The 23,379-nt window shown below is 38.9% G+C and overlaps 1 protein-coding gene across 1 annotated transcript in view; it reads right to left on the minus strand.

Moving 5' to 3' along the window:
* Positions 1-3,848: 3,848 nt before the first annotated feature.
* The window catches only part of LOC122815307 (deleted in malignant brain tumors 1 protein-like), a 567,314-nt gene continuing 547,783 nt past the window's right edge, over positions 3,849-23,379 (minus strand). The window contains 1 exon segment of the mRNA XM_044087692.1: positions 3,849-3,868. Coding sequence (XP_043943627.1) covers positions 3,849-3,868 — 20 coding nt within the window.

Here is a 23,379-nt window from a genome sequence, read left to right on the forward strand (position 1 = left end):
ATATCATCCCACTGTAACTGTATTATGCAGTAACCTTTATATCATCACACTGTAACTGTATTCTACAGTAACCTTTATATCATCCCACTGTAACTGTATTATGCAGTAACCTTTATATCATTACAATGTAACTGTATTATGCAGTAACCTTTATATCATCCCTCTGTAACTGTATTCTACAGTAACCTTTATGTCATCACACTGTAACTCTATTCTACAGTAACCTTTATATCATCCCACAGTAACTGTATTATGCAGTAACCTTTATATCATTACAATGTAACTGTATTATACAGTAACCTTTATATCATTACAATGTAACGGTATTCTACAGTAACCTTTATATCATCCCACCTGTAACTGTATTCTACACTAACCTTTATATCTTTACCCTTTTCACATTTTCTCCTACTACTTAACCTCATTGATCGTAATGTCCCTCTGCTGCATTTTACTCCTCATTCTTCATATTCTCCTGTTCTAAACATCAACAATGATTCAAAGTATTTATGATTTCTCCTTGCTTACTTGTGTTCATGGAAAGACCACTGATATTTGGTTGGCATCCATCAGTTCTACAGCCATCCTGCTGACAGAGTTTCACTGGCCCTTCTGGCAGACACAGTAACTAACATGTTCCCCAATATAAAGGTCAGCAGCTGTATGTGTACAGTAGGGGGGGTTCTCAGAGGATGTAGATGGCATGAGTATGGAGTGGGTGCCAGCAGGGAGCTTTTAGAGGACGTAGATGGTATGGGTAAAAGCTGAATAAGGCAACGCAGGGGTGTGGAAAGTAATGCACTATGGCAACAGAAGCATTCTGTGAGGTACGTGACAAAGGGGGGTTCAGTTTTATTGAAATGATAAGACATATTGTATAGTGTATTTAATGTGCTATATCATTGCAGGCAGTAGCATACAATTATATGTGGTAGCTCACACAAAGTCTAAGGAGTCGTTAAATTCACCTCTGCCACTGAGCAGGGCACAGAGGTGATAGTCCCTTAACATTGTCTGCCTCATCTTTGAGCCATGACTTCATAGATCCCTCTTGTGCTCATTATCTGCAAATATTTGACAACCAGTGCACCACAGTGCATCTCAGGGACTTGAATCTATCAAGCATTCCTTTGGTCAGCAGGTTTGTGCCACTGAGACAGTCCATAATCACTTGGCTGCCAGCCAGGCAATGGAAAACATCATTTAATTGATATTTAATGTGAACTTAAAACTGCAAAAGCAAAACCAATTTCCTGTCTATATCTACTTCCTTTCCATGCTTGCTTCCATACAATTGGTGTTATATGTGGCTAAGAATCTGTGAATGCAAATATGACTGTCCTTCACATGTTCATTGTATCCTTGGCTTATATGTATATCATGCATGCATTTATTTATGTATTCATTCATTCATTCATTTCCATTTGTGTACTGGGAAAGTCCAGCTGGGTATGAAACTCCTTTGCAGTTGAGGGATGGAAAGAAATGCCCCTGAAAAGTAACAGTCAGTGTATAGGTGAAACAATATCCATGTAAGATACAGATATACAGCCTATAGTTGAACACATATGCAGTTAAGATACAGGGACACACACACACACGCACACATGCATTTACGCATGCGCATGAGCGCGAGCCCGCACACACACACACACACACACACACACACACACACACACACACACACACACACACACACACACACACACACATTAACAAAACACTCAATAGAAGAATGTAAAGTGCATGTTCAAAAGATACTGATTAATTACACGAGGTAAGGAACATAATGAAATATTGCCTTATAGTAGGTAACATAGTAGCAATCAGAGGAGACGTCACTAGGTTACATGATATATGCATAATAGCTTTACTATGGTAAGGTCAAACCAAGCCCCATCGAATGATGGGTTCAGTGACCCATGTCTGCAAAAGTGACAATGTCGAATCCCAACATTGTTGAAATATGACTCGACTTAGACCTTGGATCTGGCTTTAACATGGGTTCAGATAGGGCCGAGCTTCATACTTCAACAGTGTTGGGTTTGACATTGTCACTGTTCAGCCTCCAGCCTTCGACTGAACCCACTTCAACCTTACCATAGTAAACCTGCAATATATATATATATATATATATATATATATATATATATATATATATATATTGTTTTTTGTTGAGGAATGCAGTTTGTAAAAGAGCACATATTGAGTGGAGGCTAATAGAGATTAAGCAAGTGTTTTTTTTTTTCTGTTATGTTAACTCTTCTTCTTTGGCTTTTTTGGTTAGGGGTCGCCACAGTGGATCATCTGTCCGAGTGTCCAGTCCACCTACTGCATGTCTTTGGGATGAAACCAGAGCACCCAGAGGAAACCCATGCAGCCACAGGGAGGACATGCAGACTCTGCACAGAAGCCACCCCAGCCGAGGATCAAACCAGAGAACCTCTTGCTGTGAGGCAGCAACGCTAACCGCTGCACCACCATGGCCACCCTACTCCATTATCTTAAATAGCTGTATTTTTTATTAATCCATTATGTTAAATAGTTGTATTTTTTATTTCAATTTTAAACTATTTCTACCAGCTACCAGTTATAACTGTTTTTCATGCGCAGTGGTGTTACAACTTTCAGTTCATTTTTGTCTCAGGTAGTGGCTGAAAACTGCCTTGAGACCATATCACTCACCTGGTTAACAACTGCAAAAATAAAATAAAGAAAAGGAAAGAATGTTATTTCTTCACAGTGAGGTTCTGTCTCCACTCATTGTGAGTTACCTGAAATAATAGTTTTGTTGTAAATGAACCATACCTAACAGTCCAGTACAAAGTATTGTAAAGCGTGGTGATGAATGATGAAGGCCCAGAACATCTCTGGTAGAGGCATCCTCTTTCTGATGCCCAAGGGGATTTGAGCTTTATTTGAGGTAACTGCCGGGTTGTATGGGAGCATTACATTTAACTAGTCATTTGAGAAGAGTGAATGGCCATTTTTGAAGTGTTAGTAACACCAAGAATGCAGTCTTTAGGTAATGAATGAGAATGTGGTTTTATCATGTCAGATGACAGCTGTGCAAGTCTCAATATAAATCATCATCATCAACCACATTTTCCCATTTCTTTCATCAGGTCTGGGTGTCATGGCAACTGTCACCATCTTCCTCTATTCAATGCTGCTTTCCTGCCTCCTTCGACACGGCACTCTTCCCTGTCACAGGTCTCTTACACAATCAACCCATCTCTTTGCTGGATGACTTGGTTTTATCTTACCTTTGTCCAGTCTGTCCCAAAGCTTCTTCACCAGATTCTTTTCTGCTTTTCTGCAATTCTGTAAAACTGTATCTTTATTAGAAGAAAGTATTAAAAGTAGGTAAAAGAAAAATGACAACACAAAATCATTGTAATGTAAATTCAAATTAAGTATGTTGCAAGCTGTGATTATCACAACTAAAATCCATGCATTTGAGGACCGTCAACAATCAGGCAAGTTGACAAATCACTTTATCAAACAGCAACAGTAAAGTAATATTGTACCAAACATTGTCACTACCTGAACAAATTAATGTAATGCACATTGTACAGGTCATCTATAACTATAAATCTAACTGAATTTTTTTGCTTTGTTATACAGAATGAACCTGAAACAGACAATTCCTTAATTACTTATGCTTATCTGGCATTTGCAGAAGAGAAGGCTTCTGTACGAACTGATATAACTGACCAGTCTGTAGTTTATGCAACTGTTGCAAACAACCCAAAATAAAGACTCATTCTCAGACTTCAGTTATAGGATGTGCACTCTACTATTATAAAAAAAAGAAAATTTAAAAACTGCATTTCTTCATAGATGTTTTATATGTTCTTAGCTCTTCCTGTTAAAAGACAAGATGAGTTCTCAAAAACTAAATACAACTCACAAAAATGTTACACATGCAAAGCTATTGCAATTATAGTGGAATAATGCATACACATACACACACTCACACACACATACACACACACACACACACACACACACACACACACACACACACACACACACACACACACACACACACACGCACACACATGCAGATACACACAGACACACATGCATACATGTTCACACACAGGCATATATATATATATATATATATATATATATATATATATATATATATATATATGTTTGTGTGTGTATGTGTTTACTGAACATAGCTGTTACTGATACTTCATCTCAATAGCACTATTTTTTTTTTCATTTTCAATATGTAATATTTATTTATCAGCATTTCATTTTCTATCACCTGTTCCATTTAATAAATCAATATATGAAAACAGCATGCACTAAACAACGCTGTACATTTGAAAAAAAAATCTGTTCGCTGACCTTTCCTGAACAAATAAGCATACAAGCCTTCTCTTAAGCTGCAGAGTTAAACATTGCATACAGTTGTGTTACACTTCTGTGTGTGCAGCCACCACAAAATAAAGATAGGCTACAACTCATTTCAAGTCAAATAGTTGAACAGAACATCTTGGAGCAGAACTTCAAAATGCACCTAGTTTGTATGTTCATTTTAGGATTATATATATACAATTTCAGTATGAAATTCTAATGCCACGTAGCTGTTTATGATCAATAGTTTCTTCTTTCATTTTGTACATTTTCTTAAAATGTACTTTCTTTTCCTTCTGTTACTATGTGGCACCAAGAAGAATAGCCACTGTTCAATTATATCAAGAAAAGTCTGCATTCAAAAATATGTTGGTAAAATGTAAATGTGAGAGAATTATAAGACTGTGCTTTTTATACCGCACGTTGTAATGTGTAATTACTTAAATGTGTCACTGTTTGAGAGGAGTGCGTATGTCCCTTTGTTGTTATCTTCATTGTGCCACATCATAGCCGAAAAGGGTCCCAGCGTTACTTCACTTAAATGGATTGCAAACGTTCAGCAACTAAGTAAGTAAATAGAATCAGAAATATTAATACAAATCTAACAATATATGTTGGAGGTGTAATTTAGAAATTAAGTCAGACTGGAAGCATACTTTTATGAATGTACTTCATAATCTGGCATGTTTTTCAATGACTTGCCCAGTCTCTGGAGATGCACAAGATTTAATGATCAAAATGCCTTATATAGTGTTGTGCCCCAGTTCTTGTATAAGTAAAGATCAATACACTCAGCTTTGGCATTTTCTGGACACAGCCAAGAAAATAATCATATTAAACTGGACAGAGGCCACCTCTTGTATGTTTTCTGATTTTATTAAATTATCTGTTTTGTTACATGAAAAAGAGATTAACAGAATTAATTTGAAATCAAAACATGCTTTGTAATTAAGTGTGAATTCTGATCTAAAATATCTATATTACTCGATAAACATGGAAGAAATGGTCTACAGGACTCTAGAAATAATCAATATTTGAAATTAGGAGAAGTAAGTAATGCAGCAAGATTGGTTATTTTGTTACTATTAAATCCACACATGAATGCATTTTGAGTACAGTTTATAAAAGTGTAATAAATGATTTGTTTAGTTAGTTGTCTGGTCCTTTTCTTCTTTTACTCATCTTAGTTGAGAAAACCCATTGTGTCAGTGGAGTACATATTTTAATTATCCTAATATTGATATAAACAGCATATCTGTTATATCCTTAAGATGACTACTCATTTATAATGAACATATCATAAAAGAATCAATATGAGTTGGTCTCAACTGTAAAAATAAATAAACAAGTTAATGTGATTGTTCAGTACCACTGAAATGTGGAAACCTAATCCAGTGTTGGAAGTTAAAACTGACATCTCATCATGTTCTACATAAATACATCAGGTATTGATTCATATGCATACTGTGTGGATCGGGTGAGCTGCTCTCAAAGGTAACTCATCTGATGGCTTTCCTGTGCCATAAAAATATACATTGGAAGTAAACTATGAAGTACAATGCTGTTTTTCTCTATTCTACTTCATGGCAATCTCCCATAACATAATGTATCATGTTTACATGTAACTTGTTTACATTTAATTGTTTGTTGTTATAATACGAAGAAGGAAATGCAAATAGTAACTCTAAAATTTTCATCAACAAAATGTTGTCCAAGTCTGGTAATCCTGCTGCTGAAATAGTTTGTAGCAGTCACTGAAACAAAAGGAGATGAATCCAAAATGTACCGGCATGATGTAGTCACATGTTGAACTCCTGAAAAGGCACTTGTATATTGAGAAGCATCACAGCGCACTATTCATATTGATAGCTTGGATTAATTGATTAATTACATTGTAGACTGATTGCCTATCTCTGTGTTGACAACCCCAATATTCAGTCAGTGTAACAGTCCTCATTTCTGTTGCCGCATATTTTATCTGTTACATATTAAGTAAATGAGTGGGCAGATGCATATACAGTGGACCTTTCATGGTTCACTGAAAATCATAATAAACAAGCATACAATAAGGACAGTTATACTCATAACAGCATAAGCCAAAGACTTGTTTACCAAGTCAAGTGCTGAGATAATTTGTACATTAGCTAAGCACTGCTGCTGTGGTACCACCAATAATTGCATTTATCATGCAAATGTAATGAGAGAAGCATGGATTGTTGCAAGAGATCTGTGGTTGTGTTGAATGCTTCAAAGTACAATGCTAGAGACACTGAATGCCTTACTGATGATGTGTTGGTTTGTTTGTCTTTTTAGCTTTTCCTGGTTAGGGGTCGCCACAGCAGAACACCGGTCCACTAATGATTGGCAGTAGTTTTTTTTTTTATGGTGTCGAGTTGCCAGCCCAACGCCCAACCTTCAGTGAAGGCACCCCCATTCACACATGTCTTTCAGAGGCTACTTGACTGCGGGGAGGACATGCAGACTCCATACAGAAGGCACTCCAACCGAGAATTGAACAGGAGAACCTCTTGCTGTGAGGGAACAATGCTACCACTGTACCACCGCGGCTTGCATGAGTCTTAAAAGTGAGCCTGGGTATCAAGCGTTAGAAGCTTGTCCATTATGGCATTGATTGTGAAAAATTGATTGCTGCATAGTACTAGAAAAGGAGAAAATGGGGTGACCTTTCCAAGAACAGCTAGAGCAAGCTGGGAATAAATAGGGTAGTGCATGCCCCTATAAAATATGAATATTATGTGTGCTAAAAACTATCTGTTGAATATCATGCTATCATCAACTGTCTCTTGGTGGAGATGAGGATGTTTAGGGACATCAAATATTTCTGACACTCTGTGGAGCCTGAAGAGTGCTACTTCCATCGATAAAGTGGGGGAGGGGTACAAAGCAAATCACAACTGAATCAAGGCAAAATATACTAAAAAGCAGATGAACTAAAGAAGGAAAATAACCAAAATATTATTACTTTCTTCAAAAATTATTAATAGATGTGAAAGCATAATAGATGACATATATTCCATCTGTCCTGTATTATCTGTAAATGTCTTGCTTTGTGATACATGAATTGGGGATTAGTCTGTTTATTTTGCTTCAGAGGGTTTAGATTGATAGACTTTATGGAGCAGAGGCATTTCTGACTATTGGGAAGACATGCTTTTGACAGAGTCAAAATGCTTTTTGCCAAGCACAGAACTAACGTTGTGTTTTCATTATGGTAGGATCCTATATTTATCTGTGGGTTACACATTAAAGTTGCCTTGGAATTTATTAATGTAGTAGGTGATGTAGATATATTAAGTCAAGCACTAGCTATATAAAGGTGGTAACTGTTTTAAAATTATAACCATTGAGAGTATCATTGTGAGTGTTTATTGCCCCGTTTGCTGGGCTAGGGAATGCAAGATAGTCAGATGAATAATTTTTACTTTATTTTACATTTGTTGACCAGGATAGTCCGACTGGATGCACGTCCATTTTCAGCAGAGGCCCGGGGAGAAAAGCTCTAAGGGTAAGCAGATACAGCATTATATAATAGCAGCATTACATATTACAGACTATTTACAGAGATTACATAAGTAAGCAAGTTAAACAAATTCCACAGGTTAGAGTTAATCCCAAGCGTAAATCAGGATTAAATTAAATTACACAGTAAAATCACATGCTAGAGAGAGTTATCCAGGCTTGATACAGTGACATAGCCAGTTAAGTGACAATTGTTGTTTGAGTCTAGTTTTAAATTGACCTAAGGTGGAAAGTAAGGTAATATCAGCTGGAAGAAAGTTCCAGGATCTACTTACAGAGTTTGCAAAGAAAGAATCACCAGCTGTGTTATTAATAATGAAGGATTTGGTGTTTAATAATTAATTGACAGTGCCTTTCCGGAGAAGCAGTGGTGTTTCCATAAGAATTTAGTATTAAATAGTATGCCCATTGGGGATGTGGATTGCTCAGGACTTAATGCAGCTGTAATATGGTCTGAGCAGTCAGTATGATATGCAGTGATTAGGATGTAGTATGGATATATAATGGACAGGGCTGCTTCTGTGGATGGGGACTGGTCAGGTAATAAGTGGCCTTAGAATGGTAAGGATTTTCAGTATATACAGAATAATCATGAATTAGGGTGAACACAAAGTGGTAAGGTCTCTTTGGGGATGAGGAGTAATCATAACTAGCATGGCAGTGGAATGGTCAGAATTTAGTATCAATGAAGAACTGGTAAGTCCCATTAAGGGCATATCACATTCAGGCCCCAGTATGAATGTAAAGGGTCAAGGCCCAATGTGGATATAGGATGGTCAGGATTTAGTGCTGATATAGTGGGTAGGGCCCAGTGTGGATGTATAGTGGTCTAGACTCAGTAAGGACATAGAATGATCAGGAATTAGTACTGATGTAGATTTGGCAGAAATGAGTGTAGATGTATAGTGGTCAGGACCCAGTGTGTATATAGAATAGTCAGACATTAGTGTGGTTTTAGAATGATCCAGATTTAGTCTGAATGTAGAGTGGTCATGACATGCTGTGGCTGTAGAGTGGACAGTATTAAGTACAGATGTAGAATAGTTAGGGCCCAGTGTGGATAGGTGTAAAATAGTCCAGATTTATTGAGGATGTTGAATGATCGAGAATGAGCAGGGACACAGAAGTGGTCAGGTCCCACAGTGAATGACGAGTGTTCAGGGTCCAGTGTGAATGTGTAGTGATAGGGATACACAGTGCCCAGTGAGGCTGTACACACTACTGGCCAAAGAGTGCTTATAGACAGGTCAGGACCTCTTGTTAATATAAGGTGCTCATGATTAATAGGGGATGTGGAGTCATCAAGGCCAAGTGTAAGTATGGAATGGTCAGGATTTAAAATGGATGTAGAGTGGGCAGGATCTAATGTGAATTTGTAGTGTTCAGGGTCCAGTGTGGGTACCGAGTGGTCAGGAATTAAAACGGATGTACAGTGGGCAGGATCGAATGTGAATGTGTAATCTTCAGGGCCCAGTGTTGGTACAGAGTGGTCAGGATATAAAATGGATGTAGAGTGGGCAGTGGGTAATGTGAATGTGTAAAGTTCAGGGCCCAGTGTTGGTACAGAGTGGTCAGGATATAAAATGGATGTAGAGTGGGCAGTGGGTAATGTGAATGTGTAAAGTTCAGGGCCCAGTGTTGGTACAGAGTGGTCAGGATATAAAATGGATGTAGAGTGGGCAGTGGGTAATGTGAATGTGTAAAGTTCAGGGCCTAGTGTTGGTACAGAGTGGTCAATATTAAAAATGGATGTATAGTGTGGAGGATCTAAAGTAAACGTGTTGTGTTCAGGGCCCAGCATTGGTATAGAGTGGTCAAGATTTAAAATGCATGCATAGTGGGTAGTATCTAATGTGACTGTCTAGTGTTCAGGGCCCAGTGCTGATACAGAGTGGTCAGGATATAAAATGGATGTAGAGTGGGCAGTGGGTAATGTGAATGTGTAAAGTTCAGGGCCCAGTGTTGGTACAGAGTGGTCAGGATATAAAATGGATGTAGAGTGGGCAGTGGGTAATGTGAATGTGTAAAGTTCAGGGCCCAGTGTTGGTACAGAGTGGTCAGGATTTAAAATGCATGCATAGTGGGCAGGATCCTATGTGAATGTGCAGTGTTCAGATCCCAGTGTTTGTACAGACTGGTCAGGATTAAAAATGGATGTATAGTGGGCAGGATCTAATGTGAATGTGTAGTGCTTGGGACCCAGTATTGGTACATAGAGGTCAAGATTTAAAATGGATGCATATTGAACAGGATCTAATGTGACTGTCTAGTGTTCAGGGCCCAGTGCTGGTACAGAGTGGTCAGCATTTAAAATGGATGTAGAGTGGTTCACACAGCCTATCTAGATCTTGCCAAGGCTTTCAACACCATCCCCCACTCTAGAATTATAGATAAACTCACTAAACTAGGTATAAATCCCTATGTCACAAGATGGGTTGCCAACTGGCTCACTGACAGAACCCAAACTGTGAAAGTAGCAGACTCCAAATCTGACTTCAGACCAGTGACAAGTGGAGTACCACAGGGTTCAGTCCTGTGTCCTCTCCTGTTTGGTATCTACTTCTCTGAAGTACAGGCTAACACAGAAAGTTCTCGTACTTTTAACTTTTCTTGTATCTTGTTTTTCTCTGTGAAGCACAAGAGAATCCTAAGCATTTCATAAATAATAACTGAACTGCCCTTAGTATATTAAACATATCAGTATTGCTGTATGTCTTATTTAACAATTGAACTTAATCTAATCTTCATAGCTAATGACTAACTGTGGACTGACATCAGACTTGTTCATGTTTGTCACATATGAATGTCATTTTTTATTTACCAGTCTTGATAAGTATGCTGATTCTTATAATGTTTCATGCCATTTATATTCTGCCATACGACTGCTTTATTACATCCGGTTCAGCTTCTTACTGTATAAATTTGTGTAGATATATATTTAGTTATATATTAGTTTCTTAGTTGTTAAATTATTACTTTTGTTGTTACAAGTATTATAGCTATGTGCCCTAGTATACATACATATGAGTTTGCATTAGCTGTTTACATCAACTGGTTCTATCTTATTCATGATGTCATCTTCTTTGCATATATTATAGTACTTTTGTTGCAATTTCTCTTATTTTCTTTTAGAATTGTTAAATCTATGCTATGTAAATGTATATACTCAATAGTGCTTTGAAACACTTGTATCTTGGTAAAAATATGTACTTGTCAAGACAGCTGCTGATGTTGACAGTTCCCCACAACGCATTGATACTGGCCACCGCAGTAAATATAGATGTGCAGCTGGTGTGCATGGGATGGTGTCAGAGGGTGTGCATGGGCAGGTGTCAGAGGCTATACGCCTACTCCTACAGGCAAATGAATGTTCCCAGTAACATCATGGATCTGATATCTGTGCACTTGCCCATGCCACAGATTGTGTTGCACTCCAGCTGTGTGTACTGCAGTAAGGACAGGAGCACAGACATGGTGAGGTAATGGCATCTTTGGCTGTTCAGAATGAAAGTATGTTTTCTGTGGCAAAGTCAGTATGATCCCTGGCCTCTACAGTACTACAGCAGAATGACAATGCAAGTAGGATTCTGCATGTCCTGACTGTGCTTAACTGATTGCCACATGGGCGAGGCAGGCCCCCTTTCAGCAGAACCTATTTTGCTCATGGGCATCCATGTCTATGTTTCAGTGTTCATAGGTTCATAGGTTCATAGGTTCATACTAGGCTATCTGCCCGAGGGCATTTACTAGCCTAGCCCATCGTTTTGTGGCTTACGCCACCCCTTTAGTATGGGGAACTATACCCATTATTTTGCTGTGCCTCTGTCGAGCAGTGACACTGAGGTAATCCCTGGGGTATATTTGCGATCTCCCATCCATTGGTCAAGATTTCTCTTGAACAAGGCCAGCGAGGTGCTCTGCCTCACATGTACCGGGATTTTGTTCCACAGCATAGGGAGTCTTTGGGTGATGAATCTATCCCTCCAGCACGTCCTATTAATAGCCGTGTCGAGGTTTAAGTCTCCGCCCTAGTGGCTCTGATGGATCTAGATCTTTTGAGGTGAAGCATATTCATCAAATCTGGGTTTGACATGGCCTTGTATGTTAGGCAAAGGTCACCTCTGAGCAAGCGGTGGCGGCTGAATAGAGCTGGAGTTCTTTCAGTCGGGCAGCATAGGATAGATTTTGAGACCCTTTATCCTTTTGGTGAGGAACTTTGTGGCCTCTCCAGCTGCTGCAAGTGTCGGGTCAGATACATTCGAATGGGGCATTGTACTCAATCATTGGTCTGATGAGTGATGAGTAAAGGGAGACTATAACCTCCCTTGATCTAGATGAGAATCCCTTCATGATAAGGTGGGCAATGTAGAAGGTCTTCCTAACTACTTTAGCTACATGGGTGTCGAATGACAGACTACTATCAACCTGGGTCCCCAGGTCCCTGATAACTTCTTCTGTGCTCAGTGGATTGCCACCTATTTGGTAGATAGGGGTAACCTTGTTTTTCCTGAAGGGTATGACTATGCATTTTTTGGCATTTAACTTTAGGCTGTGGCTCTGGCACCAGTTATCCGTTTCTGTGAGACCCTTCTGAAGGATATCTGTGTCAGATGTGTTTTCTACTATGGCGCCCAGTTTGCAGTCATCTGCAAACTTTGTCAGCCATAACCCTCCTGTGTTTGCTTGTACTTCAGAAAAGTAGATGCCAAACAAGAGTGGGCCCAGGACTGAGCCCTGTGGGACACCACTTGTGACAGGCTTTGAGTCTGACATGGCACCAGCAACTCTGACCCAGTGTGTTGTCAGACACTATAAAAAACAGACTTGTACTGTGGCAATTGTTTTAAGTAATGTGCTCCATAAATACTTAGATAAGGGTTCTATTCTGACTGTGATCAACTGATGTGTGTGTGTTCACTTGGTTGACATTCAAAAGAGCATTTTAGTTAGCAGGGATATCAGCTTTCCCAAAGTGAATAATAATGCATTTTTTGCATTTAGCTTTAATCCATGGCTTTGGTACCAAACATTTGTCTGTGTTACTCTTGTCTGCAGTATATTAACATCATTTGGAGACACAATGATTGCTCCCAATTTGCAATCATCAACGAACTTGGTCAGCCACAGGCCATCTGAGAAATAAATTCTGAACAGTAAGGGGCCCAGCACAGAACCCTGTAGAACACCACTGCTGCTGACTGGTATTTTCTCTCCTGTTGAATTTTTTCTTATGTTTTCCTGGAATTTACTTTATGTTCCTTTGTCTTTTCTATATCCTTTCTTTGTGGCCATAAATACGTTCCACTTTAGACAATTGCGACTTTTATTGGTAGCTGCTGATTCTAACTTTAACTTTCATTGATCCTTGTGGGAGGTCTATTTTTTGATGTCTACTTACCTGCTGCAATACCAGATATTCCTCATGCTGGAAAATGCATCTTGCAATGGTGGCGCAGGATGCTGTGTTGATATATTTTTATTTTTTTTATTTTTTTATTTTACATTTGTTGACTGGGATAGTCCGACTGGATGCATGTCCATTTTCAGTGGAGGCCCGGGGAGAAAAGCTCCAAGGGTAAGCAGATACAGCATTGCATAATACCAGCATTACATATTACAAACAGACTATTTACAGAGATTACATAAGTAAGCAAGTTAAACAAGTTCCACAGGTTACAGTTAATCCTGAGCACAAGTCAGGATTAAATTAAATTACACAGTAAACTGGTTAACAGATGTTTACACATTCTAGAGAGAGTTAGCCAGGCTTGATACAGTGACATAGCCAGTTAAGTGACAACTGTTGTTTTAGTCTAGTGTTAAATTGACATAAGGTGGAAAGTAAGGTAATATCAGCTGGAAGAGAGTTCCAGGATCTAAGAATCAAAGTGGTCTAGGATTGTTATAGGGGGTGATAATATTTTTAAGTGCAGGAGTATTGTCCGGATTATAGAGGATTTTATAGGCCATAATCAGTTGGTTATACTGGATTAGGCTGGGTAGTTCAAGCCACCCAAGCTGATTTAGATTGATGCAATGATGTGTCCTAAATGGCAGCCAAGTGACAAACCTGGCAATGTGATTGTAGCAAATTGAGAGTTTGTTAAGGACAGTCTTGTTTAAATTCGAGAGAAGAGGGGATGCACACAGAAGGGTTGAAAGAAGGTGAGAGCGAGCTATGGCAATTTTAGCTGGAGGGGTTAGGAAGGCTTTTATTCTGTAAAGTGACCCTAGTTTTCTATTGATGGTTTTGATAGTTTGGTTAACATGTAGGTCGAATTTAGATTATTATCTATGATTACACCTGATAGTTTTGTAGAGGGGTCAGGGGAGATTATTGTGCCATCATTTGAATGTATGGTAAAGGTGAAAGCGGTAGACCTACTTGTTGGTGAAAATAACAGCATTTTAGTTTTTTTGGGATTTAGGATCAGATGATGTTCAGAAAGCCAGTTTTCTATTTGCCATGCATGACTGCATGTACCATATATTGAGGCATTGATTTAGGAAATTGTGCTGATACCTTGTGCCATGCTATAAGAATTGTATCCTGAGGTGCTGAGATTTGGCAACTGAGGCCTGGTTTGAATGATTTTATTTCAGTACATAATATTTTCTAATTAAGAGCAGCTAAGCACTGAGTTATTTTTATTTTCTTATTTTTTATTTTTAAATTCATTTTCATTTATTTTTAAATTAGCATTTTTATATATTTGATCATGTGTTTTTTGCTGAATTTCAGATTACACAATTTTCAATACACTGACTTTTCTATAAAATCTCTTTTTTCACTGGGTCTTACTTCTTCTGATGAAGTCCAGAGTAGATGATGAAATCAATTAAATACGACTTAATAATTATTTTCTGTGAATGACTATTGGCAGTTGCTTTTTCAGTTCAATCATGATTCTAAATATGTTTGGTAGTCATTAATATATAAGCAGAAAAACTATTATGTTGAGAATCCACATTGAAAAAAAATAATCAAAAGTAACATAAGATTAGCTCGGCAGCATGATGCATCATGTTACAGGACATGTTGTTCCTGGGAAATACAGAATCATCTACACTAGAACAGATGGATTGCAGTGCAGTAACATGATGGTGGAACCATAGAGTAACAATGTGGAGAACATCTCAAACCCAACAAAGTGGATCCTACACCAAACACAGCAGTGTACTGCATGTATCAGCAATGTGCAACACACAATAAACTCAACAGCATACAGCATATATCAAACATGACAGTGCAAATTATACTTCAAACGCAATGTGCATCATGTGTCAAATACATACCACGCAACATACATCAAACACATCATGAAAATGTCTATTAAAAGCAGTCACAACTTAACATCATAAAAAGTAATTTGTTAAAAGGCGGCTGCTACTAAACTAAGACATGACATACACAGCAATTTCAAAATTCTGTGTTTAAAGACAGATTCAGTATAAGTGATACATAAATGATTGTGCATTTCAGAAATGCAATAAGTGTATCTACAATTATGAAAAGGAGAGGAATTAGACAAAGTGCAATTTTTGAGTAATATGTTAACTGAATAAAATCATAAACTTAGGTGAAAATCTCTAATGTGTGAAAAAATTGTTTGCAGCTTTGTTCTGGACTTGTCTATATTTGTTATAATGAATATATGAAAAGATATTTCAGACAAGAATTGTGCACATATTTATTAAAATTAGTCTGATACAGTGATGTGGTATTAGCAAAATGCAGAAGCTGAATTCACAGACTAATGAAAAAAAAGAATAACTTTCTAGTTTCACGGGTAACCATAAATGAAACATGTACAATATATACTCAGAATGATTACACAAAATTATATGCAGAATCAAACTGAAAAGCCAGTGGAAACTAATTGTAAAGATAGCCTTCAGTCATTTTTTTTCATTTTCTGGCACAAAACAAAAGGTGTTCACTCATTTAATCTTGCAGTTATTGAGTTTCAGTCAGAAGAATTTAAAATAAAGATAGCTATGCACCTGACAGAAATCATTTACATAAAAAATATTTATGTATGTATGTATGCATGTATGTATGTATGTATGCCGTTATGGGTGGTGCAGTGGTGCAGCGGTTAACATTGTTGCTTCACAGCAAGAGGTTCCCTAGTTCAATTCTCAGCGGGGGTGCCTTCTGTGCAGAGTCTGCATCTCTTCCCTGCATTTGCATGGGCTTTCTCCCACATTCCAAAGACATGTGACTGGAGCTTTTCTCCCCAGGCCTTTGCTGAAAATAGGCTCTCTTTTAGTTGGACTTTCCCAGTCAATAAATGTTAAATAAATAAAAATGCTCCATGTGTAGACACCCAATTGTTTTTGTTGCATTATTTTAGATGTGACAATGAATTGGGATACTCTGCTTGTTTCATTCATCTAGAAGAGTCATCAGTTAACACCTAAAATATGATTAACATAGAATAATGGATTTGATGGTGCAAGTCACAGGTAACAGCAGTAATTTAACATTATACCAATGTATATGAAACAGTCAACAAATTCAGTTTAACAAATATTAATTGTAATGCATGTTTGTAGGCAACTTGCTAATACGTCTCAACTGTCCAGATTTTTTATTTATTTTATTTATTTAACATTTGTTGACCGGGAAAGTCCGACTAGGTTCCACAGATCCTGTTTTCAGCAGAGGCCCAGGGAGAAACGCTCCAGAAACATGTCTTTTGAGTGGACAACACTCATTATTTCTCAAACTTTTATTTTTCCCTCCTAAAACTGAAAATTATTTTGAGAAGTTCTGAGTTAACAGCGCTGACACTTAAACCAGTGTCCTTAGTTTGTGGCCGTTTCCCTTTTTTGTACTTTCTCAGTAAGTCTGGAGGAAAAAGTTGAAAGATATTAGTCTTGCTTAGTCTCCTTCATATTAGTCTAACTTCATGTTCTGCTGTTAGATCTCCAGGCTGGTCAAACAGTATGACACACAGGAGGCACTCAAGGTGTAGTTAACCATTGACAAGACCCCTATTCAAATCATAGCTCGCCACTGGCACCCAAATCTGACTGAAGATGCACAATCTGCCTATTTCGACCTGTTCAAATCAATCAAGATTCAACCCTTTATCCTGGTCCTGGGTGACTAACTTCCCAATCAGAGAGGGGAAGAACTGCTCATGCCAAAACACAAATGCCCAGAGATTCCTTGATTTTGTCAGTGTAAATGCTTGGAACACCTAGTTGATACCCCCACAAGAGGTGATAATATATTGGACTTGGTACTAATCAATATGAGTAACCACTGCAGCATCCCTATAGTATCATTCTCCCTGGTAAGATCCAACCATAGGGCAGTCACTTTCAAAGTCACCATCTCGGCCAACCCCCCTCTAGCTAGGATCAGACATAAAAGCTTCTCCAAAGCTGATTACAACTTCCTGATGGATGGTGTATACAGCTTCACAGTCCCCTCCCCCTTTGTAGGAACTGGCACCAATATCCAAAACGACACCAAAGAACTATATGACCATTTATATAGATGCATGGAATCAGGAATACCCGACAGGACTAAATCATCCTCTGTAAGGAAGAGTCAACCTGTCTGGTGGACATCTGCAATAAATAAACTCTATAACAAAAGGAAAAAATTGCTGTCCAAGACCAAGAAGGAGCAGGTGCCCAATAGGAAGTAATGTCTCCTTAGACTGAACAAACAAATAAGAGCATTAGCGAAATCCGTCAAAGCAAACTTTGAGTCCAAATTGGCCATATCTACTAGAGACAATCATAAGGCCTTCTTCACATATGTATGCAACCTCAAAGGAAGCATCCAGATCTGTTCAGAACTGGTGGTCAAGGACACCACATATACAAATGCCGTAAATATAGCAAACTTGCTGGCTGACATATTCACCAAAAACTTTACACCTCTGGCCCCCAATCAGTAAATCAGGACATCCCCAGTACCTGACACCTTCCTTCCCCTTATTTCTAGGGAACAGGTCATCACTGCTTTCTCAAAGCCAAAAAATACAGCCTCCATAGGACCCAATAACATCCCAGGCTGCATCTTACGTGAATTCAGGCAAGAACTTGCAGCACCATTAGGCACCCTATTCAACCAAAACCTGAGTACTGGCTTCATCCCAGCTGAGTAGAGGACAGCCACTGTCATCCCTTTACACAAAGATGGGGCATTCACCGATCCAGGAAATTATAGACTCATCAGCCTAACTAGCCAGATCTGCAAGGCCATGGAACAGATTATCATGGACCTCATCAACAAGGACATTGGCAACCACCAAACACTTGACCCCACACAGTCTGGCTTGTCAAGGGGAGGCCATGTCTGCTAAATTTGATTGACTTCTTTGAGAAAGTCAGCAAAGCCATAGACGAGGGGAAGATGATGCACACTGCCTACCTTGACCTGGCCAAAGCCTTTGACACTATTCCCCACTCAGCCATAATAAATAAACTTTCTCAACTAGGCATCAATCCATATGTTACCGGATGGGTAGCAAACTGGCTCATTAATAGAACCTATGTAGTCAAAATAGGGGAAGCCACCTCAAGCAGTAGTCCCGTAACAAGTGGCATACCCCAGGGTTTGGTCTTGGGGCTTCTGTTATTTGGGATATACTTTTCTGAGGTGCAGGCCAAACCCAGTGGGCTATGGCTGACCAAGCTTGCAGATGACTGAAAGCTGGGTGCTGTTATCAATTCTCCTAGTGATGTGGACATCCTCCAAGAGCATTTCACTCAGACAAATGATTGGTGCCAGAAATAGGCCCTCAAGCTGAATACCAAAAAATGCATCATCATCCCCTTTGCAGAGAGAGTGACATCCCCACAAATTATCATGTTAATAACATCCTAAGCATGCAATCAGCCGTGAGGGATTTGGGCACCAGGTTGATAGCAACCTGACTTTTGACCACCATGTTGCTTGCATTGTACGAAAAACCTTCTACATAGCCCACCTCATAAGTAAGTGTATCTCATTCAGGGACAAGGAGGTCAAAACATCCTTGTAAGGCCCATTATTGAGTACAATGCCCCTTCCAGCATGTACCTCACAAAGCACAAGCAGCAGCTGGAGACACCACAGAGGTTCCCCATCAGGAGAATCCAGAGCCTCAAACATCTACCATACACAGATAGGCTAAAAGCCCTATCCCTCTCCTCAATTTCATACAGACTCCTCAGAGATGACCTCTGTCTGGCATACAAGGTGATCACAGACCCCACCTTGATGGGCCTGCTGCATTTCCGCAAGTCAAGCTCCACTTGTGTAACCCACACGCATGGCCTCAACCTGGTCTGTGACATCAACACAACTTGTTGGCAGGACAGATTTGTGTCCTAGAGACTCCCCCATCTATGGAATAGACTCCCTCTCCACATCAAGCAGAGTACCTCCTTACCCCTTTTTAAGTGCAGCCTGGATAGCTGGATGGGAAACAGAAAATATACCCCTAGGATTCTACCCATGTCCCTGCTGGACAGGGGCATTGGGTGCTGATTTGTCTAAACATGGGCTAAACTCTTGGCTAGGCTTATAAGGGCCTCAGGCCCAATAGCCTAGTAACCTCTTATGATCCTAGGATCCCATGAAGAGTCAGACATCACACCACCATATGGTTTATTGAAAAAAAGGATTTTGTGTAGAAATGACTATTAACTCATTCATTCCAATGGAGTGCAGGAAGTTTGCATTGTAACTTTTAATGGGCAGAGCCTAAGCCCTTTGACAGAATCAGATTATGTCCTCACATTTCAAACAAATATTCATATCTCTGGAACCATAGTGATTATGAAAAAAAGTAGCAATGGCAAAACCTTCAGCACAATCTATTTTTTATAGTGGTAGTATTATTTAGGTTCTAGGTCTTAAATTAAATTTTATAAGTCACAGTAAACACAGTAATTATTACATTTGTAATATTTTGTAATCAATTTACAATATCTCACCAAACTCTCAAGTTACACACATACTGTCAGCAGCATTTTATTCATTTAGCTGAGAGCTTTCATACATACATTTACTCCAAACTAATTTCTGATATTACCAGACCTGAAAATAACAGAAACAAAGGTTCCACCTTGGACTGGATTCTGGTTTCTGATCCTGATAAAATCTCTTACTCTGGCACTCTCCCTGACAGTATTAGTGAACACTCTCCAGTATTCATAACCTGTAAGCCCACCTCTATACCTAACAATCACCAAATTAGAAATACCAGAGATCTAGCCCACTTCTCCCAAAATACCCTCAATGACATTCTGCAGAAAACAAACTGGAGTCCACTGACATTTCTTCCACTTAATGAAGCTGTGGAATTCTTTAATTTCACTTTCCTCAGAACGTTAAATAGTCTTGACCCTCTCAGATGAAAGAGAGTCAAAGTAAAACATGCCTGCTGGCTTGCAAAGACCACAAAGCAAGTCATGTCCTTTAGGGACAAAGCCTGGAAAACCTGGCAAAAAACAAAACTCCCACCAATCTCATGAAATATAAACAACTTCGCAATCAGGCTAAATGCTTAGTTGTTAAAAACAAAAAAGAATACATCCAAACTATTCCAGACCAGCATAAACAAAATCCCAAAAAATTCTGGGGAACAATTAACTCCTTGCTCTACCCAGGAACAAATAGTACCCCATGCCCAAATCCAGAAAAAACTCCCTCTGAACTAGCTTCACTTTTCAATACATAATTTATTGACACCATTACCAAACTTACAACTACCTTCCCACCCATCAACACAGACCCATTAGGAGCACCACCAACACATAACCCTTCAAATCCCCTATCCACCTTTTCACTATCACCCATTCCTACATCCACCATTCAAAAACTTTTTTATAAACTAAAACCATGCACAAATGCTTCAGATAATCTACCTGCAGAATATCTACAACTAGCAGCCCCCTCCATTGCTTATCCTATCAGCCTTCTCCTTAACAGGTCCATTCAAGAATCCTGTATATCAGATATCTGGAAGAAAGCATTTGTCATCCCTCTTCATAAAGGTGATAATACACCACACACCACTACATTTTTAGAATTTATCCATCAGGTCACCTTTGATTTGATGCACTACCTTACCTGGATGTTTCTATTTTCAAGACTGAGGGTGGTTTTAAATCTATAATATATCAGAAGAAAACTTTTTCAAATTCTTATATATGGTTTTCCAGTGCCCACCCTGTATTTCAAAAAAAGGGTATTGTTAAGGGCCAGTTGGTCAGGGCCAGCCGCATGACCTCATTGGATGAGGATTTTCATACTGAATGTGATATCATTACCAGGATGTTTGAGGAAAGAGGTTATCATAGGAACCTGATCCTGGAGTTTAAGAATGACATGTTGTTGGGCAGGCAGGACAAATACCCACCTGTCTTAGGTAGTGGCTCTTTTTCAGTGGGTAAAAAGGCACTGGGTGATGTTACAGATTTACATTATGCCAGAGCTTTTGTTACTTATTTTAGTGGTGATGCCTTTTTTCTCAAAGGCACTATTGAGAAGGAATGGAACAAATTTGTTGAGTTCATGGATCTGGATGTTTTTAAGAATCAGTCCCTCAAGGTTATTTATAGAAGGGGACAGAACATCAAAAACCTATTGAGCAAAATCAAAATCAGCCTGTCTTCTCTCACAAAAAAGCAGGCACATACAGGTGTGGTGCCTGTTCTCAGTGTCCCCACATTACCCATGACGAAAGTATTTTTATTAAGGCTAGGGACAAAAAGGTGACTGGTAAATCTTACACTAACTGTAACAGCTCAGGTTTAGTTTATATCGCCTTATGTTGTCAGTGTGATGTTTTTTATGTGGGGAAAACTGAGAGGCAATTAAAACGTTGCATATATGAACATTTTAATGATATTAATAAGTGTAATACTAACAATGCTTTGTACAGGCACACACTACAATGTGGGGGAGCTAACGTCAGATTCTTTGTCCTGGAATCTTTATCCAGGGACATTAGGGGAGGTCCCTGGGAAACCAAGTTGGCCTATAGGGAAACCTACTGGCAAATCGTTCTGGAAGCAAACACCCAGGTCTTAATGACCATATTTCCCTTCTTCCTCTGTTAAAACTCAGAGCAGCTAAATTGTGATTGTTTTGTGTCATTACATGTGTTTTTAATATGTCATTGTTATTTTATTCATTTTAAATTTTAAAACTCAGGTTATTTTTATGTTGATTTGTTTGAATGTTTCTTTAAGTCAGTAATTGGGAATTAATTATTTTGTGGGCAGGTGCTTATTTAAATGATGGTCCCTTTACTGTTTGGTATTTTCTGATGAAGTCTGGGAGGTGCTCGGACGAAAATGCACTTTATCTCTGTGGAGTGTTAAATTCTGTGCTTGTTTATTTGAGCCAATAAAGAGCGGAGTCTTTTTGTCCTTGATTTTGATCAGTTTTTCAGCTTCATCTAGTAAAACACCAATTGCTTTCCCCCACTCAGCATGGCTTCAGGCCTGGACATAGCACCAATACAGGCCTCATTCCGTTCTTAGACACAGTAAATCGAGCTTGTGATGCTGGGTCCTTAGTTTCTTCACTCTTTCTTGATTTATCAAAGGCATTTGACACCATTTCCCACTCTCTGCTTACTAAACTCTCTAGCCTAGGCTATCTCCCTCCACCCTACAGCGGTTTACCAACTATCTCAGCAATAGGCAGCAATCTACCAGATAGCAGCACTCCTCCTCCCCTTTCATTACTACTAACACAGGTGTTCCTCAGGGCTCAATTCTGGGTCCCCTCCTTTTCAGTATATTTGTCAATAACTTTCATAATACTCTAACATACAGTGCTGTCATCCAATATGCAGATGACGCAACCATCATCTGCTCCTCAAAATCTGTCACTGAATTACAGCATCTTACCCAAGAAGCATTTACCTCTACTGAGCACTGGATGTCCCAGAATCACCTTGCCCTTAACCCCAATAAGACAAAACTATTATTATTTACCCTCCACAAAATCTGGCCCTGTTGACTAGACTTTATTTACTGTTAGTTCCCAGAAAAACACTATCATTGAAGTTGTCCCTAGTACCAAATTGCTAGGTGTCATCATTGATGACAAATTAACTTTTAACCTTCACATCCACAACTACATAAAAAAACATCAAAAGCTGGGTGCCTTATATATGCACAACAATTTCCTCAGTCTCTCTGCAAAAAAGGCCTTGGCCTCATCCTTCCTACTTCCAACCCTTCTATATGGAGCCCCCATCTTCACCAACCTACAATCCTCCTTAAAAAATAAGCTGGACTCTTGTTACAACAAAGTCGCTAAATTTGCTACAAGTGCAAAATATTACACCCACCATTGCTCATCTCTGCATCAACTAAAGTGGCTCAAATCCCCCAACACCTTACTTACCTACAATTAACTAGAGCCCACAAGTTAATCTTTCAACCTGAAAGCTGCCCTTCCCTCACATCCATACTGACCATGTACCACCCTAATTG

The sequence above is a fragment of the Protopterus annectens genome, chromosome 1.part1, assembly GCF_019279795.1.
Source record: "Protopterus annectens isolate FY-2018-M chromosome 1.part1, PAN1.0, whole genome shotgun sequence".
NCBI lineage: Eukaryota > Metazoa > Chordata > Ceratodontiformes > Protopteridae > Protopterus > Protopterus annectens.